The sequence below is a fragment of the Oryzias melastigma genome, linkage group LG13 (assembly GCF_002922805.2).
Source record: "Oryzias melastigma strain HK-1 linkage group LG13, ASM292280v2, whole genome shotgun sequence".
NCBI lineage: Eukaryota > Metazoa > Chordata > Actinopteri > Beloniformes > Adrianichthyidae > Oryzias > Oryzias melastigma.
Window position 1 is genome coordinate 1,332,203 of NC_050524.1, and position 12,899 is coordinate 1,345,101.

The 12,899-nt window shown below is 39.2% G+C and overlaps 1 protein-coding gene across 1 annotated transcript in view; it reads right to left on the reverse strand.

Annotated features, from left to right (window-relative positions):
- The window catches only part of dlc (deltaC), a gene marked incomplete at its 3' end in the record, with an annotated part of 48,729 nt that overhangs the window by 32,127 nt on the left and 3,703 nt on the right, over window positions 1–12,899 (reverse strand). Inside the window, 1 exon segment of the mRNA XM_024277532.2 lies at window positions 11,968–12,159. Within this exon segment, the coding sequence (XP_024133300.1) occupies window positions 11,968–12,159 (192 nt within the window).

The window sequence follows — 12,899 nt, forward strand, 5'->3', positions numbered from 1 at the left end:
TTTTATAAAGGAGAAGGGGGAGGACCTTGTATGATGATGGTCTACAGCCAATCAGGACACTGAACACAATGAGCTGTTAAAAAAAAAAGGAAAAAAAAGCAAATTTGGACCAAAAAAAATCTACAAAGATCAACCTGAATACAGCGAGGGACCACTGCTAGAGATTAAACCTTTCAAATCCAACAATGAGTCTATCTGTCAAAGCGTTCCTAGTGAATGTTTAAAGTGTTATAACTATACAAATGACATTAATTTCCTATATAGGTTACTGAGCATAAGACAATAAGCAGGAAGCATAATCCTAAATGTCTTTGTGAATAGAAATAATGTTGTTTTAATGTCTCAAAAAAGATCATTTTAGAGAAAAATAGGTTTCTGCTTAGTCCCCAATCCTGTGACATGAACACATTGGAAAAAGAAATGGAAGAACAAATGTTTCTATTTTAAATTGTAAATGTTGTATATCTATTTTTACTCTATCTTTCTTGAACATCTTTACAGGAACAGCCCTGTTCACCCATAAACACGATTCTCTCTAACTCCTCCCCTCTCAGGGGGTCCAATCAATGAACTGGTCAATAACTTTAATGTTAATATCATAGATAGTATTGCAGTAAAGATGAACTCTAGTAGGAAAAAACTCTCCATGGAGACATCCTACGATAATAAAGATTGGATAAAGAGAATGCAGGAAGTCTGAATGCAGATGGAGAAAGACTAAACTGCTGGTTGCTTACAAAACTCAATTTTTAGCTGAGAAATGCAAGGAAGTCCTATTTTTTTATATATAATACCAAAAGTATTGTTTTTATTCACTACAGTCAACAGGCTGACACCCCGCCCCCCTCATCAGTGGCACCAGAACTTTACTCCACTAAAGCCACTAAACGTCCCTTTACAGACGAAACCAAAATCGTTCGACAATCAACAGAACTCCTCCTCCTGTTCTCTGGACATTCTGCCCACAGGTTTTCTCAAAAAGGATTTAAAGATCCAAAGTTTCAGAATGTGAACTTGTCTAACATCTGGTTTTTTGGTCCTGGAGTGACCAAGGTGGGAATCGAAGCTCCAATCCTCCAATCAGAGGTTGACCGCTCTACCTCTCCATCCCCACTATTTACCGTCTGATTCCAAAGGAAAACTCAAATCCCTCCTCCATATCTGTCCGTGACTCTTGCTGCAGGTCAAGTCGCTCATCTGGGTTGTCTTAAAAACCTTCTCAAAGCTGCTAAATTCTTGCTAAATTCAAACCCGTAAGCTAGCTCAGTAAAGAAACACAAACCAGTTTGGGAAGTTTCTTTGTGCAGAAAATAGTCAGAGAAGAAGCAAATGAACCTTTGACTTCAAAGAAAAAGAAATCTATTTAACAGACATGTATTAATATTCAGATAATTATTAAGTCGTAATAAAAAAAATAATAAAATATTGTCTGTTACTGTCTTGAATATTTATCGTTTAACGACATATGTGTCGCGATATGTATCGTATCGCCAGACTCTGGCCAATACAAACCCCTGCTACAAACGCATTCAATGCATAAACTATACATTAACCCTCATATTTAGAAAATGCCAGTTTTACGACCATTATATCGTTTTATTTTGTAGTTTTTATCCACCACACCTTGAGCTACACTCACACCGCCCTCAGTAACGTGCATTCAAGCAGACACTTTCAATTAAAGGTCTATGTAAATGTTTATGTGCTCTTTGGGCTTCCACATTCAACTCTTCTGTTGTCGTTCGACAATCATTTCTGGTTTCTACATACACAACGTGCAGTCATTGATCACCCATTGAAAGTCAAACTTTGACCAATCAGGGACTCAGATTTGGTAGTGACATAGAATGTCAGATTTACCATCCATTATTGAACACTCTAAAAGTACATTTTTTTTTATCTAAAACCATATTTTTTTAAAATAATTATGAACTAGATATAAAGCACTACCTGTGATAATGCTAGTGTGAATCCTGTAAGCTGAATTTGGCCGCTGAAGATGCTGAAATTGAAAACTAAAAAAAATATATATATCAGTACAGATACACTAATATCAGGTACTGAAAGTCCAGTGTGAACGCCATCTGCTAATACGCGTCACAGTGTGAACGTAACTTTCGAAGTGTCCATTAAAATATTGGTTGATATCTGATCTTAACCAGAGAACTTCAAACAAACTATTATCCATCTTGAGTTTGTTTACTGCGTCCATAAAACCTCAAAGGCTAAAACACCAACTGTTACCGTGGTGGAGTGTCCATCCACCATTGGGAGTTTTCTTTTTACTATCTGCCTCTGTGTTTTCTCTTCTTTTGATGAACCACATTCAAAGGAAAGCTTCAGAAAATGGTCAAGAGTTCAGCATTGATGAAGCTTTCTAACAATCCCAGTAATGAATTGTGGTTCTTGGAAGACGGAGATGTTTACAAGAAACGCTGTGAGCCAAACTTAGAGGTTCCATTAATGTTTTTCTTTTTCTGCTTCATGTCTGACATTAAAAGACACAAATGAAAACATTTGTTTTTGTTCACTTACTTCAGAAATTCTACTATAGAAATGCAACAGATATAAAGGTGGTGAGTGGAACAGGTGGAGGAAGGGTTCAGGTCAGGAAAGGCGTAGAAGACGGGCAGCCATGTTGTTGGTTTAGAGACAGGAAGCAGAGCTGGAGGCAGCACAGATGGAGATGCTGAGGTTCTCTTTGGGGTGGATCAGAATGGATCAGGATTGAATCCATCAGAGGATCAGATCATAGATGTTCTGGAAGCAGATTGAGATGTTTGGGAGGAGGAACAGAGATGATGTTGGTAGAAGGATGCTGAGGTTGGAGATACCAGGAAAGAAGAGGAAGATCAGAGAGGAGGTTCATGGATGGTCTGCTATGGCGCCCCCTAAAGGCAGCAGGTAGGAGAATCGGGTAAACTCAGACAGCACAAACATGTCGCGTTTCATCCTTAGAGTCACGTCTGGCTCTTTTTTACTTGATTAATGGAGCTGATAGCAGTGATAGAGAGTAATAATCTCAGAGGTCAAAAGTTTTAGATTTTTGATGGTGAAAAATGTGGAGTAGAACTCAGTAAAGAACCAGTTTTAAGTGGAATCCCATGTAAAGGGTTGCAGCTTTTTGTGTTTGTTTATTCCAGAAAATCAATAATTGATGCAAATGAAGAATCTGTTTTCCATTTTTTTCATTTTGAGCATTTTCTTTACTTTTACTTTGTCTGATTGTACTTTTACTTTTAAATCATGCACATTGCATTTTGATGACTCTAATCCTTAAAGATAAATTGGTTTTCTTTTATTTTCTTTAATGATGACAGATGAGTGGATGTGAATGAATGAATGAATGAAATGGTTTATTTCAAGCAATCAGGTCATAATACATGAAATAACAAATTACTTAATGAATCACAAGTAGATCTCTTGAAAGGGAGTGGGAGGAAGCGAACTTATATAATCCCACCCCGACTCGACCATTTTCTCTACATGAATTATCAATATCTGGTTCAGGACTTAATATCAAATATTTATACCCTACAATAACAGATTCAGGTTATAAAGGATCATTAATATCATTGATGTAATCCAATTTCAAAGCATCCACAACAAATCATTTATATTAATCTGTAACAATAATTTAATATTCTCATTAAAAAAAGACAATTAGTGCAGATTGTGTTTATCAAAGAATGATTATAAAAATAGAAAGACTCAGAAACCGGAAAGATGTTAGCTGTAATAAGAAAATACAGTTCTTGATTTTATCTGATAACTTTCACTTTTACTAACTTGAGAGTCCGTCCTTTTAAAAAACAATGATTCCATTTACAGAATCACACAAGGGGCCAAAATCCAAAACACATCTTAAGTCAAACAGGATAAATATTTATGAACACTCTAAAACTACAACTTTAAAACTGTAACTTTTTAACATAATTATGAACTAGATATACACCATTACCTGTGATAATGCTAGTGTGAATATGAATTTGGCTGATGAAGATGCTGAAATTGATAACTAAAAATGTTAAAGCTGATAACAAAAAAATACTTATGATAGCCAAAACCGCTAGCATGTAGCTGAAAAAATACCTACACTTCAAAATAGCCTAAAAAACTGAAAAAGAGCCTAAAATACCCAAAACGCCAAGAATGTAAATATTAGTTAAACTCGAAAACAGCCTTTAAAAGCTAGCATGTGGCTAAAATTTTAGCTAAACTAAAAAATAGCCTAAAAAATCTTAGTAAATGCCATAATAGTCCAAAAAGCTGCAGAATAAAAAAAAAAAATGAAACTGTAATATTTAACATAGTTATGAATAATAAAAATGCAGGAATATTATTCCAGAATAAATGAACTTAAACCTTAAATAACTTTCAATATTTTACTCTCCATAAAAACATATTTTTTCAAAATTATATAAGTTAGAAATGAGATCAAGATAACATCGGGTCATTAATAACAATAAAATGATCTGGAGGGCCGGATAGAATTACCTGGAGGGCCGGATCCGGCCCCCGGGCCTTGACTTTGACACATTATTCACAACCACAGTTATTATTTCAAGCTTTTTAGTCAAATTAATTTTTAGTAAATAAAAGGTAAAATGTATAGAGGAGAACTGATATAAAAGTTGAATACGTTTTGTGAGTGGATTAAGAGTAAAAGTGTACGTAATACAGACAGAAACATCTCAAGCCTTTATTTCTGGTCCTTTTGATTAGAACTCACAGCTTTCAGAAAATCTGAATATTGGAGTCTAGATTTTTTTATATCATAGTACCTTACAGCCCCATTCACTCACACAGTCACACACTGATGACGGCGCCATCGCCACATATCACCAGGAGCAGGGTGGGGATCAGCGTCCTCCCCAAGGACACTGATACAAGGGCAGGCCATGACAGAACCAAACTTGGAACCTCCCACCAGAGGTCAACCACTGCCCCACAGCCACCCCTAAACTGGTTTTGGAATTGCAGTGGCACCCAAACCACATCGTATCGCCACTTTTCTGATCCCAGCAGGTGGTGGGATCTGTTTTACTCCCTTCAGGCTGGGCCCGACTGGGGCCCATGGGAAAAACCCGACGGCTTTAGGGTGGACGGATGGATAGATCCTGATAACTGAGACCTGCTCAAACTGCCAAAAGGACCAAATTCTTGGTTTACAGACTCGTCTTGATCTGAATCTGACAGAAAACCTTTTGTTTGAAGAAAACTTGAAAGACTCTAAACCAACGATGTGACTGAAGGTCACCTGACCTTTTATCAGTTAATCTTATAGGATAGTCTTATTTTCTGACTGAGTTTTGGGTTTTCATGATCATCAAAATGACAGGAAAGAAAGTATTAAACTTCTTCAATTTGTGTTTAATGATAAGGAGATGAAGAAAGAGGGTTGTGCGGAGGAAGGTTTCAGGTGTGATGTGTGACCAGAGAATGAAAGGAAAGGTGTAGAAGATCCGCCAGGTCATTGATGCAGATGCTGAGGTTCTCTTCGGGATGGATCAGGGATGAATCCATCAGAAGAACAGATCATGTAGATGTTCTGGAAGCAGATGGGGATGTTTGGAGGAGAACCAGAGATGATGCTGGTCAAAGGTTAAAGATACCAGGAAGGAGGAGGACGACCAAAGGATGTAGAGAAGGTTAGATGGAGGCAGATGATTCGCTGTGGCGCTGCCTGAAGGCAGAAACCAAAAGACAACAAAGATTTTCCAAATTTTCTAAGGTATAATTTAGAAGGAAACCTTGGTTTAATGCTTCAGTCATTTGAGAAATGAACAGAATGAGATTTTTTTTATTTTTTTTATCAATGACAAAAGTCACTAAAAAACTCTGACCTGAGGGTCTTAATGTTGACTGAGAAGCGGCAGCAAAAAAACTTACAACAGAAAATCTGTTTAACTCCAAAGTATCAGTTGTTTGGAGATAAGAGATGGAGGCTTGTTTGTTTGTTTGTTTGTTTACTTGTTTGTATGATTGCTCTGTTTCATAGTGAACTGTTTTTTAAGGAAAAGTCATCATGAAGTTGAATTTTTCCCAAAGCCGCTCCTCTAAATCAGAGTTGTAGCCGGCCAGGAGCCTGCTGAAAAAACCTTCAGTTTCAGTGATGCTTCAACCAGCTTCAGTATTGATCTGTGTAAAACAGAGTGGAATTTCTTAACTAGTAAAAGTCCCACTCCCGTCATCTTCTGATCCACTTTCAAAGCGTTCCCAGTGATGTTTTAATCATGATGATGCCATTTTTAGCCAAAATGTAAAAATCTGTGACGTTTTCTAGGACATAGGTTCTGCAGGGCGGCAGGAGTTCATCAGAAATTCACTTCTGATTTGTGGGCGGGACCGTGCCTGCCTTCATTTCCCATCATCCTGTGTCTTTACAGTCTCTTTCTAGCTTACAAACCCTCGAACAAGGCTAACATTAGCAGTGCAACAAAAATGCCGAGCAGTATCCGAGCTATCCAGTCGAGAAAAGGTTTGATCCACTTTCCAGCTCAGGAAAACAAAGACGTCCATGGATCTATTTATCTGCAGGTGGATGCATCAGAATGGGGCGGAGCAAGGAGTCTGTGGTCCGCCAAGTGTAGAAAAATTCTACAAGAACATCTTAAAAACACCAAAAACCCAATTTTCAGTGGAGTGGGTCTTAAACATTTACCTTGGAACAAAATAAATGAGGAGAACTGGAATATTTGGAGAAAAGGGCAGAATCTCACTGTCCCACGTTAACTATCACCATGAAAGAGCATCACCTCACTAACGTGTTTTTGAACAAAGATGTAAATGTTGAAAGAAACCAAAAACAGGAAACCTGAAAAGTTCATTACCTGTAATAACACTAGTGTGAATGCTTTTTGCTGAAAGTGGTAGCTGAAGATGCTGAAACTTTTTGCTGAAAATTGTGACGCAATTTACTTTAAGTGCTGAAGGATTTGCTGAAAATTCAAAAGACACATACAAAATGTCAAATTTGCAAAAAGACTGGAAATGTCATTAAAGAACTATGAAAGAGTGCTGATGTTGACGTATATTTCTGAAAAATGTGTAGTGAAATTCCTTAAAAATCCCCAATACATGCTAATTTTGCAAAAATATTTAATGTGTTAATGAAATATAAGTTAAACTTCAAATTAGCCAAAAAAGATAGCTTGTTGCTTAAATACCAGCTAAACTCCTAAAATAGCAGAAAATTCCTCAGTAAAGTAAATTTGTCAAAAATGTTGGTCTGTTTATAAAACAGAAGCTAAACTCTAAATTAGCCTGTAAAAACCTCAGTAGATTACAAATTAGCCAAAAGCATTAGCATGTTGCTAAAATATGAGCTAAACTCCAAACTAGCCTAAAAAAACTCAGTAGGTAACAAATTAGCCAAAAAAGCTAACACATTGTGTAAATAGCTAAACAAGCTAATAGCTACCAGCTAAACTCCAAGGTAGCCTCAAATTCCTCGATAAACTCAATTGTAAAAAATGCTATCCTGTTCCCAAAAAATATTAGCTAAACTCCAAATTAGCATACAAAAACCTCAGTAGATGCCAAGTTAGCGAAAAAAAGCAAACGCATTGTGTAAATAGGCTAATAGCTAAACTCCAAAATAGCCTAGAATTCATCAGTAAACTAAATTAGTAAAACATATTAGCATGTTGCTAAAATATTAGATAAACCCCAATTTTTTAAATGACTCTAAAAGATGAAAACATGAATGTATCTAAAGGCTTGTTGCTCCTCACACAGACTTTGAAACAAGACGTTGAGTGTTGGAGGATGACTCGGCGCCGCTCGCCAACACCAATCCTCATCCTGTCAGGCCTGGTGAACCCATGAATCCATCAATCTAGACTTGGATCCGTCTCATAAAGTCCACAGATTTCTGGATTTTATCTTCTTGTTTCAAACTGACCAACAATAAGAGAACAAACAATTTAAAATAAAATAACTTTGGGTAAAACAGTTGGTTTTCTGGCTTTTGGGACCAAAAACAAATTCATCCATTTTTGGATTGTTTGTAATGAATTTTTCATGGATCAGAGTGAGTGAAACTCTTTTTCTTTTGTGGAGTTTTAGGGTCTCAGGACTCCAGGAACTCACAGGATGCTGAGGACAAACTAAATACAGGAGCAGTTTTCTGTAGTTCTGGTTAGTGAGTCCGTTCCTATTTCTGTAGGATTTTTCAGAAAATAAAATCAGATATTTTTCAGCCACAAACAGTTCAGAATTCTGAAAGCTTCAGCCGTCTTTGGTCCAAGTGATCCGTTGACTGGAGAGAGGACTTTCATCTGCCTTAAATTCTGGGGGAACATCCATGATTCTGAGGAAAGATCTTCCCTGAAGGTTCTCCTCCTCGTTAACCAGAACCGGTCTCAGCATTTGGGCTCTTTTCTATGCCAGCATGATGTCTGGAGGTTGTAGAAAGACGAGGACTCGCTCCAAAGAGGTTCCAGATTCCCAGAAGAGATGCCTTTAAATTTAAATTCTTCCTACAGAACATTGAGGGAACATTCCTCAGGAATTTCATCCCATCCTAACGGTTCATCCATCTAACTTCAAAAGTCTTCTCTTCTCAACGTTATTTTAGCAGCAAATAATTTCAATTTGAGAAAAAAATGACTAGATTAGTGACTAGAATTGATGTTGATAAGACACTGACCCCACTGACAGACTTCTTTTTTTCTCTTCTTTAAAGAAAAACTTCCAATACGCTTACATTTTTGACATATTTCTAAGGCGCCAGTTTTTGGAGTAGCAGAGAATGTAGGGGTTGTGTTTGTCAGTCTGATGCTGAATCCATGCGTGGACACCGTCTTCTGCTCCACTCGTGACCGGAGCGCCATCATAACACGACTTACTGGGTCTTCCCTTCTAGAACCTGCAGCAGAACCTCAGGGTGTCGGTGGACTCGTCAACCGACCAATGAGACGCTCCTCTGGGACTGACACAGATCTATCAATAATAATAACCTGATCTTCAATATTACGTCTGACTCTCGTCCAATCACGTTCAAGACAAAAGCCCTTGTGGTCTGCAGCTTATGGTCATTTTGGACGTCTTTATGGTTTCCAGGGTTTCACGTCTATCTTCTGTGTGGTTTCTGGTTTTGCATCTGAAGCACTCCTGCATGTTTTCCAACATCCCTGCTCTGACAGGTTCTAATTGGCTGGACACACCTGAACCAGGTAATTAGTCATTAGTAGGGCTTGGATATCTGAAAATCATGCAGACGTTGCGCCCTCGAGGCCTGGAGCTTCCTGCCTGATCTAGAGGACGTTTTTGGTGATTTCGAATCATTTTCCACAGGTTCCTCAAAGAGAATCAAACAGAGCATCAGCAGCATCGTCTGCATCTCCTGGAGCTCCATCTCTTCAACACATCTGATGACATCACTGATAACACGTAGACGTGGTTTTCTAGCTCTCTTTTGTCCACTAGCTGCTGTTTCCCTGATGCCTCTCTGTGCTCGATCTCGGCTCCTCCCACTTTCTAACGCCACTTTCCAGTTGGTAAACCAGCAGATTGTAAAAGCCTCATCGCTCCTCTTCCCTGTAGAGTAACTGACAGCAGAAGCAGCCATTCTGGGTCCGGTCTAGTGTGGTACCAGGTCGGGTTATGACAGAGAAAACACGTTTGGGGTAATTTGTGAGAACTGGCGCCGGTGCAAGTCAGACCCAAACCCAAGAAGGCTGAGAACGGGTCTGAAGGCTGTCAGTCGGTGCTCAGACGGTCAGCAGATTGCTTGTTAAACCAACTGAGGAGCCCAGGAAACCGTGTTGGCTGTACTGGTACCAGCGGGAGCCGTACTGGTTCTGATCGCTTCCTTCAGACCAGTCGAAACTTCTGTGATAGTATGAAGAAGCGACGACTGGTTGTGCTTCATGACCACAGAAGAGGTGAAAAGATTCAGGATAGACAGTGGAAGAAATTTCAAGAAGAAAACGTTGGAAAGATTGTGGGCGTGGCTTAAATAAGAGGACAGACAGTCACATGTTTAATGACTAAATAAAAAATGACGTACAAAAGGTTTTGAATGGATGGCCAAGAGTCTAATCATTATTGGTCACTTTTACCCTGTACTGTCTTTGGCCCCGCCCCATATTATACTGCACACTGCTGCCTTCATTATGTCTATTCAGAGAAAAAGTCAATTATTTGTTACGTCACTTTGTTATTTATGTATAAAAATATTGAGTTGATTTTATTTTGGACAAAAGCATCAGAAAGAATCCTCATGATGAACTATTTCCCAGGATGGATGGATGATGGATGGAAGTAAACTTTAAGTATACTGCTACACTTTTAGGACAGACTAAGCCTCTTTTGCTAGCATTAGCATTAGCATGTCTACAACAATTTCTCGTCCCTGAATTATTGTTCTTAAAAGGTTTATTCCCAAAACTTTGTTCTTCTCCTGACCCAAGTCGGCTTTAATAACTCTTGGGGCTGAGGAGAGTTCTCGTCTGTGAATGTATTTCTGCTCTCGGATGATGGATGAGCAGTAAAAGTAACATACTTTAAGTTTCTGTACATCCCTTTTAAGAAGGTAGCAAAGCTCTGTATAAGTATACGCCATTTACCATGTAATTGTATTAAGGATACTTTATGGTAGTGTAGCGTAGTATGGTATAGCCCAGCCCAGCTCAGTTTGGTATGGCATAGTAAAAAATAGTGTGGTGTAGTAAAAAAAATATACTATAGTACAGTAGAGTATAGCACGGTATACTACAGTACACAGTAATATAGTATAACACTGTAATGTAGTGTTGTACAGTACAGGTTTCCAAAGTATAGTATAGTACACTGTAGTGTAGTTTAGTATATAACAGTACTGCACAGTATAGTATAGTATACAGTGTAGTTTAGCACTTTGTAACGTAGTACTTTGTAGTGTCGTGTAGTATATGATAGTATAGCAAAGCATGTCAGAGTTCAGTATGGCATAGTACAAAATAGTGCAGTATAGAAGAAAAGGTAGAGTACAGTAGAGTATTGCATAGTATAGTACACGGTATAGTATAGTACACAGTACAGTACAGTATAGTATAGTTTGGTATAGTATTGTCCAGGAAAGTATAGTGCTGTAAAGTATGGTATAGTATAGTAAAGTTAAAGTATATTTGTAGTACACTTAAATAGACTACATCTCCTAAGGGTCCTTCTAGATCTTAACGAACTTGTTTGGTCTAGTTGGTATAAAGAACAGAACCCAGTGTTAGCATTAGCATTAGCATGCTGGAGTCCACAGCCTTAAAAATGCTTCGTCAGCTTTGGTACAATAGCATCCGTGTCTAAGTACTATTTGATGATGTTTACAGAAAACATGAATATTACAATTTGAGTTTGAGGTAATTCTAGTAAAATCAGCTTTAAAATGTAAAAACAATTTCCAAAGCAGTTTAATCCCACCAGATTAAAATCAAACTGTGCAAAAATAAAATATATTTACATTATATTGATGTCAAATAAATGAGACCTAAACTGTCCTAAAACCCAGACTGACTGAAAACTGCTGAGCTAGCAGAGAATGCTAACAAGTTCAGGCTAACTTCAGGAAAATGTATGTTTTTGTAAATTATCGTTGCAAACTATGACTCATGTTTATTCTATAAGACAGAAGAAACGTTTCAGTCATGATGGTAAATCATACCAGCTAAAGTTTTGATCCATTTTATTATTTTTATCTCTTTTGTTTGACGTTTTCCTCCTTGACAGAAAATATCCAGTTCAAATCAAGTTTTTATAAATAAAAACAATCAAAATAAAAAAAACATAAATAAATGAAACATTCTGTGTTTAAAACAAAAGTGTTGAAGTTTGTTTTTGGTTTTAAACGGGTCACTATTTAAGTAAACTCCTCCCTGATCTCTGCAGGGAAACTTCTCCTGGAAGTTTGTCAGATTTCCGACCTTTCCGTCATTCTCCGCGTCCTGCTGTGGTCTGAACAGGACCAGCCCACCAGGCTCCACCCACCTTGGTTGCATAACAGCCCCCCCCAGCCCTCCTTGCAGTTGCACTGCCAAGGCTGCTGGCAGGTCCCGTGGTCGCAGCCCGGGTGCGGGGTGCACTCGTCGCAGAGCTTCCCCCGCCAGCCCTGCTGGCACTTGCACTGGCCGGGAGACGTGCAGGAACCGTGCTCCTCGCTGCACCCCGCCGCACAGATGGCTGATGGGAGGAGGAAGACAGGGAAAGGGAGAAAGGGGGACGGAAGATTACTACAAGTGCATGTTTCTGCGCGTCTCATGTTCGCCCCCCCAAACACCTCCCCTACAAGTGCTTGTTAAGTAGCAGCGAAGCAGCTGCCGCTCACAACAAAAGCAACACATGCCGTCTCCTTTCACGCAAGGCAGCGCACATTAAGCTCCAGCGCGTGTCCCTGTTCAGGCATCAGGCCGGGGGCCGCCGGGGGGCCGCCGGGGCCCATTGTTGATCTCAAAACAAAAGGGAGCGCTCAGAGCCAAACACACGCCGGAGACGACAGAAGTCCCAGAGATCTCCTTCTGCGTCCTCCAGGAAGGCGACGGCGTCCACAACGGCTCACCTCCATCACTGCTGCAGATAGAGGGAAACGCCGGGGGTCCAAGACCTCCACGGCCCCAGACCTCCACGGCCCCCCGACCTCCACGGCCCCCTCCCGTCTCAAGGATAAGACCGAGAGGAAGGAGCAGCAGGAGCAGCAGGAGGTCCCAATACAGCACAGGTGTCAAACTCAATCGCACAGGGGTCCAAAAGCCCAAACACACCTGAGGTCGCGGGCCGAACAGGATAAACATTTATTAAAATCTCGAAAACTTTAAAACCGTAACTTTTTAACATAATAATGAACAATAAAAAGGCAGGAATATTATTCCAGAATAAATCAACTTAAACCTTAAATAACTTTCAATATTTTACTCTCCATAAAA